Source organism: Papilio machaon, chromosome 18 (assembly GCF_912999745.1).
Source record: "Papilio machaon chromosome 18, ilPapMach1.1, whole genome shotgun sequence".
NCBI classification, from domain to species: domain Eukaryota; kingdom Metazoa; phylum Arthropoda; class Insecta; order Lepidoptera; family Papilionidae; genus Papilio; species Papilio machaon.
In genome coordinates this window covers 3786117-3808295 of record NC_060003.1, presented here as the reverse complement: position 1 = coordinate 3808295, position 22179 = coordinate 3786117, and the positions used below count along the sequence as shown (strand labels likewise).

Genomic DNA, 22179 nt, shown 5'->3' with positions numbered 1-22179 from the left:
ATTTATTGAGATAGATACATCATGTTTCTTAAGCATTTATTTCATTTTATAACACTGGGATTTTATTTTGTCCATAAGCAACGTTGGTGTTGCCATTTTAAGAAGCGTAAAAGATTAAAAAATATCAATCCATTAGTTACATTTTTAAAACTATTTTCAAAATAAGCACATTATTATTAGCCTACAGAAAATAATTGTTTTTGAGCGTATTTGAAAATACATTTATCGTTATACGAAAATAACAAAATCAAATTTAAACATATAAAAATTTATAAAAGCAAATACTCGATATTAAAACGAAGAGATTAATTTAAAGAAAATATTAAAATTATAATATTTTTTACGATATAAAACATATTTGTTACACTTAAATTATAAAGTTTGCTTATTATATAATGATAAAAATATGTTATTTTGTAAAGGCATTGTTTTTTTATTTATATTTACAATAAATTACAATCCAATTAGATTTTTGAACATTATAAAATCACAGTTCAAAATTACGTTTCATGGCAATCTTTTTAATTAGAAATTATTACTAATATATCTAAAATTAGGCATTTAGGTACATATAATTAAGTATTTATTGTTTATAAAAACATAAAAATAATCCTTAAAATTAATAAAATATTTGTTCACTGTAAATGTTTAATTGAAATACGTCAGTGTTGCCAACCACATCAGAGATTTTTTTTGCAATCACTCACAAATTCCAATTTTAATAGCTAAAAAGTTTTCTTGTAAGATAATTTGCAGTAGTAATGTCGTAGTTAATATAATTCATTTAAAAACATAAAATTTCTGTCAAATCCTAAAAAATAAGTATGATAGTAATACATGTATGGAAGAAAAATATAACTATCTCCGAATAATAATTGAGCTAGAAAAGTTTTCACTCAAAACCTCTCTTTTCGCTTATAGAGCTGAAATTAACGTTATAATTTAATAAAAAATAAAAACTCTATAAATGGACATTAAATATTTAAACTGTTTTCTTACTACCCTCCTTCTTTCAACCGCAATTTTTATATTCTTTTTTATACTCTATATTCGGTATCTAAAAGTTGTTACTAGTGATGAAAAAAAAAATACATTAGAAAAAACTATGTCATTTTGCACAGCTTATACAGTTTCTAGAATGTCACTTGAATTTTAATTTGAAATTTCTAATTCGGTCTTCCATACACAATTAATTCATTAAATTGCGTATTTTCAAACTTAATTAGCGTAAGATCTAAACTGAATATAATCCAAATTTTGAACTTATTAAAATTTAAAACAGGGCGGAGTCGTTTACATCACTTTATTTTTAAAAAAGATTGAAAGGGATGGCAATATTTTTGTAACACACGTGTTATGACACAGATTCATATGTTAACACTATAGCACATAAAGTCCTTTACACTCTAGTATCGTGCGAGCGCTGTATTACTTGTATGCCTGAAGAGGCGTTGGCTCTCAGTCATAAAGCCACAGTTCTTATATATGAATTATCTTCGTAATACTCCGAACATAGTCTAAGAGCATGCTCCTCGCAGAGTGAAGCCAATTCTTTGGACCACTCTTCTAATATAACAGCGTTTAATATGGAGCGTAATGTAATGGATTGGTTCCAGTAGTCGTCTTGAGTGAAGATGAGTCGTTTATGTATAATTGTGTGTTGGTGATTATTTTGTAAACTTTGTGTATTCTGCATTGGAGAAGCTAGAATAAAATTATTAAACAATTATACACAAAAATGTATTGAATTTTCAAGACATTTTATTTTAATATAACTAGAAACATCCTTTTTACGAATCAACTTAAAAATCTTGTACATGTGATGAAATTTTCTTTTATAATGTTCTGGAATTATTATGTTTTTGTCTTTATTTTTTGTTGTAATGACCATTAAAATATGAAAGATAGTATTATGACAAACTATTGACATACAGAGTAAAGGTTGTCTATGGTAATAGAGAATAACTTACATGATTGTCGTCTTCCAAACATGTTAGAGAAACTAGATGATAGACTACGTCGCTTTGCCTCTACACGTTTGAACGGAGATTCATCTTGTCTGGTTACGCCAGTCTCTACACCACGCGTTGTATCTTTAGGACCGATATTAATTAATAAAAGTTATTCATATTATCTATGCTAAATATAGAAGCAAATTTAAATGCGGAAATAAAAGAGTTTCAATGCATTAATATTTTGAGACCTTTTCAATTTCTTTCCCCAATCAATAAGGCAACCTTTCTTTCTTAAAGGATTAGAAAAAAACTAAGATGTTTTCATTTTTATACTCACTGTCATCATTGCTATGTACCCTGGAGCGCACCAGCGTCATCTCACGCTGCACGAGATAGACACGAGCCTTGTCCACCAGCTGGTCCCTGTTCTCCAGCCCGCGCGTTAACTCGTCCACCTCCTCTTTCAATTTGTGAAGAATCTGTAAAGAAAAAATACTGCTATTAAGCGCTTTAAAATTACCTACATCACAAAAAATCTTGTAAGTTACTGACCTGGTATAAAGAGGGTACATTGGGCTGCAGCATGTACCCGGGACAGACGAGCAGTGAGCTCAGCAGTGGAGTGGGCAGTGACACCAGTTTGGACAGTACGCTGGTGACGCGACAGTTCACCGTCACCTCTGACTCCAGTAGAGCGGCCGCTTTCCGCAGAAGACTGCTTAAGAGTGGGCCTAGAGTCGAAGTTTTGAAGATTAAACCCATTAATAAACGCTTTTAAAATTTTTTAAAATAGCGTTTGTTCCAAGTAATGTTCAAAACGGTTCGAAAGATTTTGACGGAACTTTGACGAGAAGGTAGCTGATATATAATTTCTTTCAATCTTACCGATTATACTTTCGGCACTGGCCCGCCAGCACCTAAAAGAAGCAGCATCAGAATCATATTCCCTTCCGTTCCGTTCTTTGCTGAAACTCTTCCTGAACGAGTCCTCGGCAAAAGCTTCTCCATCTTCTTCTACTCTAAACTTAAAGCTATCATATCCACTACTCTCTCCATTGGACGTTAGACTATCACGGTCTTTGCTCTCGGTATTTTGATCAGGAGGACTTTGATGGTCATTTGACTCTGTGACGTTCTTCGGACTTTCAGTCTCTTCTAAAAGCGATGTCAGACTATGAGGCTCTTTATCTGGTGTTCCGCTGGTCTTTAATGTATCATATCCACTGGTGCAGATAGAAATAAGGCTGTCTTGCTCCTTCCCAGCAGTATGTCCGTCTATCTCTTTCAGATCTTTAGTGGAGTTGTTATTCGTTTCGCGCTTAGGTGAAGATATTGTATCGTACTTCGAGCTCCAATTCGTGCAAGCGATAGTTCGCGATACGATTTCGAAACGAGCGTGGCAGAGGTAAGCGTGATAGTTACCGTACAGAGTTTCGTGTGGATTCTAAAAGACAAAAAGCTTCATGTATTTTTTTTTTTGATTAATCGTTAAGGAGTGTGAACATAATGATGTTTACCTACGCTTGGATTAGACTTAGTATAAATGGTTAAAGATAATTAGAAAAATAGACTAAGTCAAAGGTTAAATCAATCTAACTTACCCCATAATCGAAATTAACTTCTTTAACTAGACTATTCATTGCTATATCACCATGAACTCCATTGATTCTTCGATCCTCATCATCTTTTCTAAAGTCCAAAACCCTTTTACCGGACAACGCAAGCTCGTTCACCCATGCCCTGGTCTTCTCCAGTGGTCTCGTACAGCATTCGGGAGTAAGATCTAAGAATGCTAAAGCTGCGTCCATATAAAGTGTGGGATCGGCAATTCTATGTTTATACGTTGCTATAAGATGATGGCCGTTTAGAAGATACTTGTATATTAGTTCTAATGTCACATCTTCACAGTTTAAATCGATTAATGTTTCTATTAATGATAGCGTGATGAGTGACAGCTGAAATAAAGAAAAAATATTCCTGGAAAACGTTTTTTAAGTGTATCGTTGGTTTAGCGACAATCAACGATATTCATATTACGTCTAGATTTTATACTAGAAAAAATGTGATGATATATTGATGATTTCTTTCTATCATAAGGTGGAAAATTAGTAAGCGGCCAACTGAATTCTTTGTAATAGCGAAGTAACCGCTACCCATAGACATCAGCAATTGCAGAGAAAAAAGTTTATATGCCCTTCCTATATGTATACAGAGGAGTCAAATCCCGTCCCACCCTTTCCTTATAACAAAACGGTTGGAAGAGAAAGGGCACTTATGGTACGTAGTAAAATTGTCTCACTTGTGAATTCCCCTCCAGTCTTGTGAGCAGTACATCTATGAGGGTGACGCCATCATACTGGTATGCGAAGAGGAAGCGCAGCACTGCCCGCAGCAGTCCGCCAGGAGTAGCGCTGCGCAGCGCCAGCTCGAGGTACGCCAGCGCGGCCGCGCGCTCGCCCGCACCGTTCTGCAAGTCGCCCGCTCTCGTCTACGGTCCCGCGGTGTTAGTCGGTCTCGTGTGTGGGTTATTGGAAAACGACCCTATCTCTTTGTATTAAGATTTATTTTTCAAGAATTTTGATACTGACTTCAGAATCGGTTAAAGTGAATAGAACTTTAAAGCGATGTCATACGACGTAAATTTGTTTTGTGACAACTGCCTCTCGTCTACTCCCTTAATTATTTTCGTTTAGTACTTCAGTAATATGACGTTATAGCTTTGTCTGGAGACTAAATTTTGAAACAGAAACTTCGTAACCAGTTAATGTGATTTGAACTTTATATGTTATTTCTTATGTTATTAAAGTTATAAGAAGGTTTTTTTTTCTAATTGTTAGTTAATCTGTGGTGTATATGCACGTGCCAATTGTTTTTTATATTTAAATGCTATTTAATTAAAAATACGTCGTATGCGAATAGCAGATTTAGCAAGCCATGGACCACACCAATGTGCTTCTCCAATACCCTCAGTGCAAGCCCAATGTAAACCCGATCGAACCACACGCATGAAACCAACAACTTATAAAATACATTTGTACATTTTATTATTCATATAACATTTATCAATAAAAAAATATGTAAAATAGTTTTTTATTTAAAACATCTCATACAGTCCCAAAGGATCTTATGGCGGTTTTTTGACATTGACAGACAACTAAGTTGTAAGAGTTACAAGTGAACAAAAATTTATTAACTTTTTGCGAAAATCGTCCATGTTGCAACTCTAAGCAATAGATTTGCAACTTATGACCTAAGTTCTAATTCCTTATTATTTAAATTAATACATCTAAACAAATTAGCAAATAAACCGACATATCATACCATCTTGTGTGATATATTTGTAGAATTTCGAAATTATGAAAATGGCAACATTATACCGTGCAGCTGCCGCTCTCTTATTGGTCAAAATATGACACTGTCAAAGTGACATTTTTAGTTCACAAATGTATTGTCCAACTGTCAAAAGATCGCTATGGAAGTATACTTCAGTCGTTCAAGGTTCAAAAACGTATATAAGCGAGGAAAAATAGTTAATTTAACCAACGACGTGACGTACAAATAAATAAAAGTGTACAAAAGTATCTTGTGTAAAGACAATATTTAAATCTATTATAATTCAATGTAAAACATGAATATGTATATAATATAATACATAGAAGTTATATATTCAATACAAACTGGATGAAGACTGTAAAAATAGATACACATATAGATCTAGGTCTAGGTAATGATTAGTAAATACCTTGGTAAAGTTATGATTTTTTTTTTTTAATTTAAAAAAATAACAAGATAAATATTATTAAAATAAAATACGTAATAAATTTTAGTTTTAAAAACGGTTGCAATCACACAAACAAACAAATTTAATGTGGCAAATCGTAGGCATTCAAATGACAAAGCAATGATGTCCACATGACCTGCAATACAGAAATCACATGAGAAAGATAGCATTTGTTAATAAAAGTAGCACAACCACTCGCAGACATATATCCATTGTGAGTTTTCACTGCCGAAACACATCAGACAACATGTTAATCAAATACACTATTTACAAACTCAAGATCGGTCGAACTGATTTAGCTGAAAATTGATGGTGAGGTAGCTTAGAACTAGGAGACGGACATAGGAACTTTTTTATCTTGTGTGCATTTTTTTATTCCACGCGGAAGGAGACGCGGGTAAAAGCTAGTAACTCATAAAGAAAAAAAAAATCAGAAATTAAGTAAATATTTTGAATTTTTTTTTAAGCCTAATATTTTTAGATCAACTATGATTAAAAAAATCATATTTTCTAGACGACAAAAAATAATATTGACTAGATTTTATAGTAGTATTTTTTAAAAGACTCAGAAGCATCATAATATGAATTTCCACTAAAACACTTGTATTAAACACATCTCTAGAGATGACAATATTTAATACAATTAATTCGACAGTTAGACCCTTAGTACACAAGGAAACGTTAATCTTTGAAACTCAGCGCAATACGATGTCAACGATTCGCTCACAGCATCCATAGATAAAGTGCATTCAAAAATGTATAGAACTGACATGTGATAATCACGTGACTTATAAAAAGTTTATCAGTTCTATACATTTTTGAAGTTCTTTATGGAATCGCTTCAAAACGATTTTGTCTATGGATATCTGTCATCGACAAAATAAGTCGCGCTCTATCTGTTTATGAAGATCGTCGCGAGAAGAGTCACTGTTGTTTTCAAGATGGCGGAATAAACATATACAGTTGTCATTTTATAAATGTAGTCGCTATATTTGTAATGACCGAAAAACTCAACAACAATACAATATTAAATTATTCAAACTTTGGTGAGACATCATTAATTAATATAGAAAACGGTAAAAACACTGACGTACATTTGAAACTAAACTTAAACAACATCACTGACACTTTGGTATCAACTTCACCCTGATGAAGAGCCTCCAATGGGCTCCAAACTAGTCGGTGCCGACACCGGACAAAGATAAGTCAGTGTTTTACTCATTTTCTATATTAGTTTAAAATATTTACGTTATCTTGTGTACGAATGATACAAATTTAATCAGAGATGGATATATGTCTTATATAGAAATAGCATCAAACTGTTATCACATGATGACCCGTTACCTGAGCTGAGGAAGTTACCTGTAGCAGCGCCGGCCCCATCACCGGCACCAGGAAGCCCTGATGAAGAAGGTCCAGGAGTTCCTTCTTGATAGATGGATGTGCGACCTGATCAACAAGTTTAAGTTAATTTAAAGTTGTAATAGCGACGTTTGCAAAATTCTGAACAAAACATCTTCACCAAAATAAACTTAAACAAATTCAGTTTTATGTAACAACTAGCTGTCGCCCGCGACACCTTCCGTGCGGAAATAAAAAAAAATCTTAATTAATAGCCTATGTGTTTTTCCAGACTATGAACTACATCTGTGTCAAATTTCAGCTAGATCTATGCAGCTGTTCTGGAAGATGTTATCTAACAAAAATCTATTCATCCATCCATCCAAACATTCTCATCTATCTATATATATAAAAGAAAGTCGTGTTAGTTACACTATTTATAACTCAAGAACGGCTGAATCGATTTGAATGAAAATTGGTGGGCAGGTAGCTTAGAACCAGGAAACGGACATAGGATAATTTTTAAACCGTTTTCTATTTTTTATTTCGCGCGGACGGAGTCGTGGGTAAAAGCTAGTTTATAATATTAATAAGATTACAATTTTAATTAGCAATTATGGTCAACAATCGTACTTACTTCAGCCACAGCGTTGCAGAACTCTAGAGAATCTATGAAGAGCGTCAGTTTGTGCATCTGCTTGAGGTCGTCGGGTGTGAGGCGGTCGATCTTGTCACTGAGAGTTCTCGGCAGCAGCGAGTACAGGCCGCTCAGTCCTGGGAAACAGAATTACTTTATCCGCCTCGAAGGACCATGTTACTAAATATATTATCTTAATGTATTTTTTATAAAAAATACAACTGATCATATTATTAAAAACTTGGGTTATAATTTTTCTACGTTGATATGGGTTTTATTTTTCATTTTGCCAACATTACTTTTTTTTTAAATCATTTTTGACATATACACACTTTTAAGTGTACCGTTATTTTACATTACTTTAGTTAAAAGTAGGAAAGAACTAGGACAGAATAAACACCAAAGAGAATTGTCAATTAGTAAAACACTTTGCAATTATTATGTGACAAAAAGCGTCGGTGGCTGAGGGGTTTAAGCACTTGACTTGCAATCTGCAGGTCCTGGGTTCGAATCCCGTCATGTAACAATGATTTTCGATTTACATATGTACATTTATCAGACGTTCTTACTGTGAAGGAAAACATCGTGATGCTGCACATATCTGAGAAGAAATTCAATGATATGTGATATGTGTGAAGTCAACCCGCACTTGGCCAGCAAGGTTGACTATGGCCTAATCACCCCTAACTTGGGGTAGGCCCCCCCTCAGTGGGGACGTTTAGTGAGCTGATGATGATGTAATACGAGAGTGACTGTAAAATAATTTTCAAGTTCTAATTTGTGTCTTGAATAGTGTTATATTTTATATAATTACCTGTAGCGAGCACTGGGCACGTGTTGCCCGCGAGCATGCAATGCGCCAGAGGCGGGCAGCGGGCAGACATTTTGGCACAAAGAAGTAGGGCATCTCGTGATGCGGACCCTGTCGCTCCTTCCCGGTGTACGGTAGATAGAAGAAGTCGTCCTATTATAAACCTGCAACATAAGTCGATAATTGTTATTAGCATTTAGATGGATGGATGGATACATAGATGTAAGAAGGTATCTCCAGAAAAGCTTATGGGATGTCGCTGAAATTGTGCATAAATATAGAACATAGTTTGGAAGAAAACATAGTCTAATAATTAAGTTTTTTTTTAAATCCGCGCGAACGAAATAGTGGGCGACAGCTAGTTAAAGATATGAATTAGTAAAAAATTATGAAAAACTAGTTTTTGCCCGCAACTCCGTTCGCTATTAAAAAAAACATAAGTAACCTTTGTGTTCTTCCAAACTATGTTTTACATCCGGAGATACCTTCAAACATCCATCCATACAAACATTCGCATTTATAATATTAGTAAGATGTAAGTCTCTCTATGTTTAAATGTAGTTTATATGTGTTATTAGTGTGTATGTAAGTTGTTACTTACTCGGCTTGAGATCCGTTCTGTGTATGAGTCATAAGAAAGAACAGATCTATAAATTTCATATTCTGCATCAAAACAACACATAGTTGATTGAGAACTGACACCAACTGACCTGAAACGTGTACATATTTCAATATTATTTATAACAACCCAAAAACCTTAAATTCACGGTCAATGTAACTAATATTATTTTACGATTTAATAAAACTAGCTTACTTTCAAGATTTTTCGGTGGAAGATCATTTCTAAATCCGCTCAAAAGTTTGAGAAGCGGTCGAAGGAAGGGCTCCGCGGCTATTACCTGTAACACATAACAATGCAATAACAACAAAATTGTAATATAACGTGTAAGGTTAAGTAAAGAGGAAAATTTATTTATTAATTACCTGAGAACCATAATGACTGACAAGATTCCCGAACAGCTTGAGTTGTTCTAGACGCACTGCGTTTTCGTACCTGCAATATAGACATACATATAGAGAAATTACTACATGTTATGTCTTTGTCAATATAAAAATAAAATATACTATTTCAATATAATCATTTTGCACAAAATCCATTGTTCATGAACCTTTTTACTATTTGCTTATTTTGATAATTTATTTAGATTGTAGAGACATCTACAAAATTTGCATGTATGTTCAAAAACATTAATTTTATAACCAGTAGGTTTGACTTCTAGTGGCGTGAAACGTATAGTACGAATATAGTCTAAGATCCGATGCTCTTCTGTATTATTCATACATCAATAAAGAAGGTAAGTAGAAATGTTTATCAATGAGGATATTGGAGATGGACATTACGAAGTCATTGACGAGACAAAGACGGCGCGTGATGTAAACATTGATAAAGAAATATTATGTAAACATCATACAAATGGTCGTTACCAATTGAACGATGACTCCTGAGTGGATAGAGTCATCTTTATATTTGCTACTGTTCTTATACAAAGATTACACTTAGCTTTTATCCACAATAATATTATAAAGTGGCAATATTTGCATGTGTGTAACAAATAAATTTAAAAACTCCTTTCTCTAAAGTCTCTATTTAAAAAATATTTCACTATAGCTATAGGAATGCTTTATTTCCCCTAAGAAACATAGACTAGGCTATATTTAATATTGTTATAAAAAGGTATGCCTCTTATCGGACTCTAACTCTACATCACATGTACGAAACAATACAAAAAATGTTTGATCAAACAAAACAAGATGTCTACAGTGTTTTCACATTGTCGGAATGGTATTTGGCGATGTGCCATCTTGAGCTATTGTGCAAATTTGTAGGAATTTTACACAGTTTACATTTAAACCTTATCAATAAAACAGTTCAAGATTTATTAAAATATATTAGACCCAATATTTGATGCAGGTCCCTACAATATTTTGTATGTCGGGTAATCGTCGTTAGATTGATATATCACATGATATATCAATACTCAAATATATGAGACGCAATAACATATGTGGGTCATGTTAATTAATAAGTTTATTCAAAAATGAATATCATTCTATTTTATCTCACCGTTTTTCTTCAAGAGTGACAAGGATAACGATAAGTTTCAGAAGTCACGTTTAGTTATGTACATATAGTTAACTAGTCGACCGCGACTCCGTCCGCGCGGAATTAAAAAAAATCGTAATAAGTAGCCTATGTGTTCTTCCAGACTGTTTTACATATCGACGCGCTGGAAAGCGTAAACGCTGTAACCCCGAAAGTATGAACTTTACAGGAGAGCCAAAAAATGATAACTCGTGAGCTGATACGCCTACAAGCATGCGGTATTTAGCAATGTTGTGTAGTTTGTGCTAACCTATAATAAAATCATTATCGTTTGATAATGGTTGAAATTATTAACGTCTGAAAAACATATTCGCGATTTCAAGGGTTACAGCGTTTATGCTTTCCAGCGTGCCAAATTACATCAAGATCCGTTGAGCCGTTCCGGAGATACACATTCGTATTTATAATATTAGTAAGATTGTGTAATGTGACACATAGCATAATAAAAATGGAAATATACGATCCTTAAACGTTTTTACTTTGTAAGTGTATTTATATTTATTATGATTATGAATCATAACATTTGGTACATAACAAGAATTGTAAATGGGTCGTTATTGTTACAAGATCCACCGGAATTTTAACTGTAAAAAGATCAAATTTAACAATAGCAAAAAATACCAGTTTAAATGCGTATTAATTAGTGTTTATTTTTTTATTAGCAACCTGTTTTAATTACCTTCTTTGTGCTACAAGAAGCGATAAGGTAAATGAAACGGTGACGCATTTGTTGCAAATATAATGATAACATTATTTGTTCTGATCTAATTTGTGTGTTATCGGATAGGAGCTATTTAATATCATTCTAGATAATTAATTTAATACCGGCTGCTACTGATACTTATTTATATATAAATACTAGCTGTCGCCCGCGACTTCGTCCGCGCGCAGTTAAAAAAAAATGGGGGGGGGGTTATGAAAAATAGATGTTGGCCGATTCTCAGACCTACTCAATATGCTCACAAAATTTCATGAGAATCGGTCAAGCCGTTTCGGAGGAGTACGGTGACGAAAACTGTGACACGAGAATTTTGTATATTAGATTTTTTATTATTGAAAACTAGCAAATTACTTTAGTCAATAAAAGCTGATATATTTAGTACGAATATTAGGGGAAGTTTGAAAGTAGCGCCAGTTATCGAGAAATTGAGGAGCAGAAGGTTAGCGTGGTTAGGACATGTTATGCGGAGGAATGATGATCATATAAACAAAAAAGTAATGAGATTGAATGTGGATAGCTATAAAGGTAGAGGAAGGCCAAAGAAAGTATGGACAGATTGTATGAAAGAGGATATGCGTAAGAAAGGGATAAATTCAGATATGACGGTTGATAGAGATGTATGGAGGAGTAGTACAAACTGCTGACCCTCCCTAAGGATAAGGGCAGGTTGATGATGATATTTAGTACGAATATCACTCTAGTTAAAAACTACTAGCTGTCGCCCGCGACTCCGTCCGCACACATATGAACACAGGTTAATTTAATTAGTAGTCTATGAACACATAGGTCCATGCAGCCTATATGCATCAGCATTTGCATTTATAATATTAGTAAGATATTCTTTGTTTGATTTTTAAAGTCATATTTTCAGTTACGAGACAATGTTTCCTAACTTTAACAATACGTACTACAGTAATTAACTTTATAATGTGAGCATACAAAATGCTCGTGTTATCATCACTTCTAATTATGTATTTAGCACTTTTTCAATGGTCTCGAGTGTATGAATCACGGGGGAAACGGAAACGATATGGATGTTTAAGGACCTAGTTTGTGCATTAAGTTTCTAAAATAGTGAAAAGAACGACTTCGTCGTAAATCTAATATTTGTGATGTAATGAAGAACACATAGGATAATAATTCAGTTTTTTTTTAATTCCGCGATGACGGTGTCGCGGGCGAAGGCTAATAATACATAAATGCTATTGTAAGATAGTTTATTACTTTAAATCGCGTAGTAAAAAAAATTTTTATACAAATTTAATTCCTTTCGTTGAATTTGAAATAAAATAATAACATATTATATTATTTACACATGAGCTTTGTTATTGCTGATAATGTAACAATTAACGTTTTAAATGTTATGTTCATGATGTCATCTTACCATTACTGATTCAATACACAATTTACGTAATCGAAAAAGGAAAAAATATCTTGTTTAATTTAGCTGTTAACTAAAACAAGTTATTTATATATGTAGTTATTAATGACGTTTCCGTAGCATTAACAGCCCTTAGTTGTAAAAACATATATATTTTATATGAGTCAAAATGAAAAACTGAAATGATCTAATGAAAAAACGATGATTTAGTTTGTTTAATTAATTTAACAATCAGTCGGATGCGGAAGTGCAAGATTATTCTATTGATAGATAAAAACCTTGACTATAAGATGCAACTTCAGTAGTCGTTCTACAACACTAGATCGACCTTCGTATAAAGGTCATTAGGATCTGTACATCCTAACGAATATTATAAATGCCAAGAAGTTTACGACCGACCAAAAAAATTATTCGTTAAATTTTCCTGATTTGTAAGGAAAAGTGGTTTAAATCTTTTTAATATTCAAAAAACCCACTGATAAATAATACATTGATCTACTTAATGTTTTGTTTACGATATATTTATTAAGACAATGGCTTAATGTACAGTGTACACTACATAATCCCTTTTTCCACTAAGCGGATAGCAACTCGGCAACAAAATAAGTTGCATTTCCACCAGCATGGCCAATATTGTGATATAAAATATTTGCTAATGCTAAAAGGATCTATTGGTGTAGAAATATAGCCCTATTTTTTATAATTTATATTAATTTGTGTGCACTTACTTGCCAGTACATATTGCCCATTCATATAGTTTATCAAGCAAGTTCTCACTGAGCAGATACTCAAGGCACGCTGCGGGATGTGTGTTTGGTGAGAACTGTCGTGCTCTCGCCTCCAACACCAGTAATGTCGTCAACTGTTCCAGGTGGTTCACCACACCCAAAACATCGTCGTGAAGATGTTGCGGCTGAAAGGGTTATAATCAATTAAAGTGAGCAAAAAGAACTCTATACTATCCCACAAATTTTACAAAAAAGAAAACCCCATCTGATTGTATGCCTTACACTGAGGGGTATAAAACATAGATAAGGGCGAAAAAAATTGGCCTCTTGTCATTCATGTACTTAACCTTGTAGGAGTATTTGAAATGCTCTTTTATTAAGAAAATAATAAAAAAGCACACCCACTATATATACAATAATATTTATAACCCAACAGAAATCCTTTATCTATTGTACTTCATCAAAAATAATATTAAATGACATCTAGAAAAATCTTATTTAATTTATAAAGTACATTGTTTTAGGGTTCAATTTACATTGGATACAACAGTTATAGCATCATTGTTGGTCTACAAAATGTCTATTACATGTCTGTTATGACAACTGTCATCTATAACAGGAAAATGATACCTCTATTGAATAATAATGTATAAAGTTCAGTACAGTTATAACAGTCCTTATAGTAAACATTGAAATTTGCATTGTTACTTTAATTCAGGGCCCTATTATACAAACATATTATATCAAACTAGCTTTTACCCGCGACTCCGTCCGCGCGGAATAAAAAATAGAAAACGGGGTAAAAATTATCCTATGTCCATTTCCTGGTTCTAAGCTACCTGCCCACCAATTTTCAGTCAAATCGATTCAGCCGTTCTTGAGTTATAAATAGTGTAACTAACACGACTTTCTTTTATATATATAAGATATCTGGGGAAAATTTTCCACTTTAATTATTACTATGATACATAATTACTTCACATTATTCTGAGATAATCTTCACAAAATGTGTGGGTTTTTATAAAAATAAAAAAAGTATAATTATCATTTACCTATATTAGCTCAATGTTTTCTAAATTATGTGGTTTTCCACGTACCAATTTAAGCAACCTGCTGTGTAACGATTTACTTACTGCTTTATTCATAGTTCTTTTAATGGTTATTTAAGCAATTCTTATGTGTACTTGGGGGAGTACGTCACGTACGTCAGTGGCAGCGGTTTACTGCAAATTATATTGCGTAAAAAAATAGTAAACAAGTAATCTGCTTTCTAAATTATTTCGCGAAGTGAAGTAAAGTGTGTTAACAGCATCTGTGATTATTATCCAATCATAATTCGCTCAATTTCACTAAATAGTTTGTGATATGTGTGAAACTGTTTTTTAGTCTTACCTTACAATATCGGTATAATTTTAATCTCGGCAGCAGTAAATTTAATCTTTAGCAGCTATATATATTATTTTTCTAAAACCATTATTAGTGAATTAAAGTTAAAAAGTGATCGCCTAAACTTTTAGTTAAACTATTAATTAAACTTTTTTGTAAAATATAAAGTGGCGCCATCTATTGACTGCATCATGCCGAAGTGTCGTGCGTGTGGTAAATATACGGCGAATGCTGACTGTGTGCGTTGCACCAAGTGTGCAAATGTGTACCACCGCGGCTGCAGCGGCCTGCCTGCTGGTCCTATCCCTCTAAGGTTCGCTTGCCCTGGCTGCAAGGCCAAGAACGACGTCTCGTCAGAAAGCTCGAGCCCCGGTGATGACATAATGGCCCCCGGAAAAGGCGAGGCCGAATGTACCCGAATGCTCAGCGAGCTCATCCGGGAGGTCCAGGGACTTCGTAGCGACCTCAAGGAAACACGAGATGAGATAAAACAGTTTAAGGCCGATCTGCAAGCTTGCTGTAGACGTATAACTTCGGTCGAAGAAAGGGTTCTAGAAGTAGAAAAAAAAGTTGCCACTAAAACTATCGACAATGTTGATCACCTCGAGAATACGATAGCGGATCTGAGGATACAGTTGAATGATCGAGACCAAGAGCTGCTGCTGAATGATGTTGAAATAGCAGGACTACCTGAAGAGAGAAACGAGAACGTCTTACATCTCGTCAGCGTTGTAGCTGTAAAGCTGGGGCTGACCCTAGAGGACCGCGACATCGTGCACGCGGAGCGGCAGGGCGCCGTGAGACGCAACCGCGGCGACGGTGAAGGCGCGCCGCAGCAACCGCGACCGCTGGTCGTGCGGCTGGCGCGCAGGGCTCAGCGCGACGCCTTGCTCCGCGCCGCGCGCGTCCGTCGCGGCCTCACCACGGCCGACATGAACATTGCTGGGACGCCGAGGAAATTCTACGTCAACGAGCGACTCACGCGGAATAATCGGCAGCTGTTCGGTAAGACGCGCGAAGCGGCTTCCCGCTTGCAATGGAAGTACGTGTGGACAAAAGGTGGCCGAATATTCGCAAGGAAGGAAGAAGGTAAGGCTATTGAACGAATCAGTAGTGAAGAAGACATTAAAAAAATTTTTGGATCTTAAATAGTTGGTCAGTAATATGTAGTGATAAACGCTTTTACATCGCAGGGTGTACTAGTCTTGCACTGTTTCGGGTCCAGTACGCTTGCACTTGCCCTTTTTGTTGCCACTGTTGTTTTGTGTTATTGTATTTAAGAAGTACTTATTGTAATATTAAAAAAAAATGCTTGTTAACTTATATTCATTTTGCACAATATTTGACACATTACTTTTGTACAACCGGTGCGCCAACGACTTTTGTACAGTTAATTAATTTCTCGTTGTTTACATGTTTTTATATTTTGAATAAAATTGTACTTTTGTATGTCTTTTTCCTTCCTTCTTGTATATCATATGTCTGTCGCAATGCTGTTTGGTTGGGTCTTTGCTATTTTGTTTTTAACTATTTCAAATCTTATTTATTTAGGTGTATATGGAATCTTATAATGTTATTATATTTTTCTGTGTTATATGGGAAGTTTATTGTGTTAGTTAATCTTATATCGGAAAATATAAATTATGTTTTCATAAATAGACCGGTCAGAACCTTTTTATATATTATAATTAAGTCATCGATAAATCCATTTTATTTAAAGCAAAATTTGAGTACGTTCATTAACCGGCCTTAAGTCATATTTAAAGCTAGGTTATCTTAACGTCGGCTCACTAAACACATATTGTGATGATTTCGTGGCACTTGTCGAGCGCCATGCGTTAGATGTGTTGGCGGTGGGCGAGACGTGGCTACGCGCGGGCGAGGAACAGAGCGCCCCGCGTCCCGCCGGCTACCGGCTACAGCACGCGCCGCGTCCACGTTCCGTGCGTAATGGCAGAGGTGGCGGGGTAGGATTCTACATAAAACGCGGTATAAATGCGCGCATATACGCTCATCCCGTCGACCCATCGCTTATTTATGTCGAGCAAATGTGGTTAACGCTAAAGATCGATAGCAAGATGCTCGCTATAGGCACCGCGTACCGTCCACCGTGGCTCGACGCCGACTCATTTTTTGACGCACTAACTGTATCCATTAACTCGTTAGCGGTCTGTGATGACATTATACTTCTCGGTGATTTTAACATTGATATGCTCCGCCCTAATGATGTGAAAGTTGGTAAGTTTAACACATTCCTATATAGCTTGGACTTAGTACAACTGGTGACGTCTCCTACTCACTTTACCGACCACAGCCAAACCCTGATCGATGTTATTTGTACCAATACGAGAACGCGTAGGATTGAGGTTGAACCTGTCGCACCTCTGAGCAATCATTCCTTATTAATTTGTGAATTACTCAGTGAAAGAAGTAAGATACACCCGAAAAAAATTAGATACAGGCCACTCAAAGATATTCCAATAGAAGATTTTAATTTAACATTAAATTCCATTGATTGGAACGAAGTAACTCGTATACAGGATATAGATCGTAAGGTATCATCATTCAATTTCTTTGTTAGTTATTTATTTGACGTATTTGCACCAATAAAAACCAGTGTAATCAAGGCACAAAACCAACCTTGGATAACGGATGTAATTAAATTAATGATGAAGCTTCGGAATGCAGCCCATAAACGGTATTTAAAAACAAAATTAGATTCCCACAAAATGTATTACAAAAATCTGAAAACTTTAGTTATTAATTCTATTCACAATGAAAAGAGGGCATATTTTGATCATAACATAAATAATAATTTACATAAACCTAAAATTTTATGGCATAATTTAAAGTCTACAATATTGCCACCGAACAAATATACTTTACCTGCCCATCTGGCTGACCCTGACAATATCAATTGTCACTTTCTAAATATACCGGGAATTCCCCATGCTGACCCGTCTACTCTGAGTTATTTCGAGACACACCTTCATCCGAATAATACCTTTTTCTCCCTTCATCCTGTTAGCGAGCTGTTTATTTCCAAAATTATTAATAATCTTAAATCAAATGCAGAGGGCATTGATGGTATTACACTGAAAATGCTGCTTATGACGCTGCCACAGTCTCTAAGTGCGATAACTTCTATTGTAAATTGTTCAATAACATCATCCACATTTCCGAAAATATGGAAGACCGCTATAATTCGACCTTTGCCAAAAAACCCTAATCCTCAGGAATTGAAAGATCTTCGCCCGATCAGTGTACTCCCATTTCTATCGAAAATCGTTGAGAAAGTCGTTTGGATTCAGCTAACAGACTATCTAGAAAATAACAACATACTTCCCGAATTCCAGTCTGGTTTTAGGAAAAGTCACAGTACCACCACAGCACTGTTAGATGTAACAGACAACATTATCTCCGCTCAGGACGAAGGCCTGTGCACATTGCTGGTACTTCTAGATTTTTCAAGGGCTTTTGACTGCATAGACATATCCCTACTTCTTTCTAAAATGTCATATTACGGTTTCAAGTCGGATACAGTGCAGTGGTTTCAGAGCTTCCTCACAAACCGTGGTCAGTGTGTGGAAATAACTCGGGACAGCGGTCAGACACAACGCTCGGCTTACAGATCTCTTGAAAGAGGAACCCCACAGGGAACCATCCTCTCTCCTCTCCTGTTTATTTTATACACAGCGGATATCATAAAATGTATAGAAAATTGCAAATATCACCTTTATGCCGATGACTTACAAATATACGTTTCATTTAGGAGTGGCGAATGGGCCTCCGCCGTACGGTCCCTTAACGAGGATCTCGACAGAATACAACGTTGGTCCGAGAATAACTGTCTCGTTCTCAATCCTTCTAAAACGAAATATATGATCTTTGGATCACAATATCAGATCAACAATATTCCGCCAGACTGTCAGGTTACGTTGGGGTCCGAAGTCGTTGAGCGGGTTTACGAAGCCAAAAACTTGGGACTACTACTCGAACCAAGCTTGCGCTACGAAAAGCATATTTCGGGAGTCGTACGCAGCTGCTTCTACAGATTAAAAGTGTTGTACAAAGTTCGGAGGTATCTAAGTGAACGGCTTCGTATCCAACTAGTGGAGGCGCTAGTATTATCGAAATTAAATTATTCAGACACAGTGTACGGACCTCGTTTATATGCTAGGACTGAAAAACTAATCCAACGGGTACAAAATGCATGTGCTAGATTTTGCTTCTCGATACCACCGCGAAATCACGTTACGCCATTCCTAAATGAGCATAACATGTTAAAAATCACTTATCGCAGAAAGCTTCACCTAGCGTGCTTGCTCTTTGAGATTATAAACACAGAAGCTCCAAAATACCTGAGCAATAAACTGATTTTTACAAGGAGCAGGGGCTCTGAACAGGGGCGACGTTTTCCGCAATTGTGCACCCAACGTCACAAGTCCGCCGCGTTCCGTGGTAGCTTTCGGTATGCGGCAACAAAGTGTTGGAACAACATCCCGCCGCCTGTTAAGAGCGCACGCACCAAAATCACATTTAAAAGTAAATTGAGATCGTTTTTGATGAAAATTCAAAAAGAGTTGTGAATGCGTAATCAGACCTGCAGACCCCTCATTTGTTTTTCAGCAATGATTGGAAGATTCCCCGATTATTATTTTTTCCCCTTTCCAAATTATACTTTATTTTACTCTCAACCTAACCTAAATTCGTAATTATACACCTTTTTTTTTTTTTTTTAGAATCACTTTTTACCTATACATGTATGAAAATTAACAATTATTTACTGCTGTAACTGACGCACTGATGCTAAGGCTTTTGCAGAATATCAGCGCTTATTTCTGAAAAGTAATAAGCACAATGCTGAGTAAAGGCCTTGTCCATTCAGCATTGCAAACCTAGTAGGAACTTTAATTTTTTATACTTGTTAATATGTACATGCCTGTTGCTTTTTTATATATATAGTTTTGTGTTTTTCCCTCCCTTCAGCATGTTTGTTATTTTTTATTTATTTTTATATTACATTATTATTGTTTACTTTCCAATTATTGTTTGCTTTCTGAATGGATTAAATGAGTTTATTATTATTATTATTATTACTTTTCTTATACTAAGGGACTAACTCTGAAAGTGGCAGTTTTTTATTACCTGAGACTTAATTATGATATCATTAGCCTGCTGCCAATGTTTGCAGAATGAGTTGTAGCATGCATTTGGTTCATAGTCATGTCGAGGGTCCAACGTCCTGGACAGCTGCCGCGCGAACGACAAGGATGTTGTCCTTAACCAGCTCATCTTGATTTCAGATCATTTTACCATCTGAAACAATCACAAGAGATATAAAATATATATAGCCTACAAAGTATAAATTTTTCTAGTTTTACACTCTTTACGGTGATGAAAGTACAGAGGGGGTGACATTCTTTTGCCACTGCCATTGTTGAAAATCCTCTACAAAAATATTGTCTTTTTCATCATTCTGTCATATCTATCTCTCATTTTCACTTTTAAAAAAACATAATATGTTTTGTATGTGTTTTGGAAGTGAACCAAAAGATATTGATATACAAAGTAAATTTTTCTAAGAGGTCCAAACTAACATTGTAGTGGGGTAGAGCTCCAAGTAGTGTTTGCACTTACCAAGAATTTTTTATTTTAATAATGTATGTTTTTTTTCTTACAAATTATATATGAATTGACTCACTAGAAAAATTTATGATTTTGCATAAACTTGATTTGGTAATTTACAATTATTAATCATTTTTCATTACAAAATATCTATTAGGTATATTTATTATTCATCCAAAACTAGTTTCAAAATGATGCTATTTAATAATTTGTGTTAACAAAATTTCCTGCTACTAGAAATATGTCTTACAAAACAAAACACGTTTAGTATGTTCTTCAGGAAGGTTATTATAAAAATAAATAGTTCATTAAATATTGATATCTGTCATATGAAAATAATCCGAAAGTAAATCTAAGCAATGTCAAAGAAAATAGACAACTAATATGTGCAATTAGTCAAAATTCCTGACAATCTTAATATGTATGGACTTTCACTATTGACATGGTACATAGAATTCACTTTATTGCAAATTAATAGTCTTGGAAAATCTGATATACGTGAGAAAAGTCAGACAATGCCTTTATGTTGGTGAAACTACATTCATATCAATTGTGCAATATCAAATCAGTACTTTTACCTTATCAATTAGTGGTATAGTTCAGGTAAAGAGGATAGCTTTAGCTTTATTGAAAAGTGAGATATGATTAAAGCGCATAGAAAAACAAAGATGCATATATGAGTTACAGTAATATTGAACCTTGACATTCGAAGTGCAACTTCTCACTAAACTAGTTGGAAAACAACAACATTAGTAAAAATAATATGCTTAAAATCTAAAATTTGATAGAAAATACGAATGCATACGTTCAGGAAGTTTCTTGAGTCGAAAATAGATACAGCAAGCCACAAAATAAACCACTAAGGTTACATGATACGCAATACTACGGAGACAATTATGTCACCCGCCACTTCAAAGAGCCTTCATTGAATCACTTTTTAATGTATGCCACTGAATAAGTACCACTGTTAATGATTTTTTATAACTTTTGATTTATCGAGTAGGAACCATTGAAAAACTATTAAGTTTTGCATAAAAAATGCAAAACAACCACGCACGACAACTTGACAAATGACACAAACGACATGACCAAAGAGCATATAAACAAGACAACATTGACTGCTGACAAGCACTCAAATCAAAGAGCAGATGTATAAAATGACATTCTTGAAGCTTGCCATGCCACTTTATTTATTAAAGCACTAGCTTTTACCCGCGACTCCGTCCGCGTGGAATAAAAAAAATGCACACAAGATAAAAATCCCCATCAATTTTCAGCTAAATCAGTTCGACCGATCTTGAGTTATAAATAGTGTTACTAACACGACGTTCTTTTATATATATAAAGATAGATTATTTTGTACAAAATTTAGACTGTGTTTGGGTAGAGAAAATATCAAGTATCATATTCCCTTCTCATCCTTCTCTTACAAGAGAAGGAATGGGAAGGGAAAGAGGACTAAAATTAGGCCTCCGGCACCACACTCATCAGACAAAACGCGGAATTGCTACCTCACTACTACTTCACGCTTGTCTTCTGTATGGTGTGTTACACCTCCGTGAAGTTGGCCCCCCCACTTTAATTTTTTTAACTTTTTTTTACGCAAATCGTTTGAGAATCGTTTGAGAGGGTTTGAGAGAAAAGAA

The 22179-nt window shown here is 35.0% G+C and overlaps 1 protein-coding gene across 3 annotated transcripts; it reads right to left on the bottom strand.

Annotated features, from left to right (window-relative positions):
* Positions 1 to 1287: 1287 nt before the first annotated feature.
* Positions 1288 to 21612, bottom strand: LOC106721113 (FHIP family protein GJ17503). Of its 3 annotated transcripts, none has more exons than XM_045682117.1 (16): positions 21339 to 21612; positions 20054 to 20224; positions 13520 to 13704; positions 9510 to 9579; positions 9340 to 9424; positions 9127 to 9235; positions 8529 to 8689; positions 7715 to 7851; positions 7081 to 7185; positions 4255 to 4422; positions 3557 to 3910; positions 2841 to 3399; positions 2508 to 2686; positions 2293 to 2434; positions 1971 to 2093; positions 1288 to 1704 (listed from the first exon to the last, which is right to left on the bottom strand). In XM_045682117.1, exons 2-16 carry the CDS (start codon positions 20198 to 20200, stop codon positions 1463 to 1465), a joined length of 2766 nt encoding a protein of 921 aa, XP_045538073.1. In that variant the 5' UTR covers positions 20201 to 20224; positions 21339 to 21612; the 3' UTR covers positions 1288 to 1462. The 3 variants fall into 3 exon arrangements, with proteins under 3 accessions (XP_045538073.1, XP_045538072.1, XP_045538074.1); XM_045682116.1 differs by having other exon boundaries at positions 4255 to 4443; positions 7099 to 7185; XM_045682118.1 differs by having other exon boundaries at positions 7099 to 7185.
* Positions 21613 to 22179: the final 567 nt, after the last annotated feature.

Coding starts and splice junctions, on each gene's coding strand:
- LOC106721113 (XM_045682116.1), bottom strand. CDS start 20,200: ATGAGCTGGTTAAGGACAACATCCTTGTCGTTCGCGCGGCAGCTGTCC. Junction 3,911..4,254: donor GACTGGAGGGGAATTCACAA/GTGAGACAATTT, acceptor TCTTTATTTCAG/CTGTCACTCATCACGCTATC. Junction 3,400..3,556: donor AAGTTAATTTCGATTATGGG/GTAAGTTAGATT, acceptor TTTGTCTTTTAG/AATCCACACGAAACTCTGTA.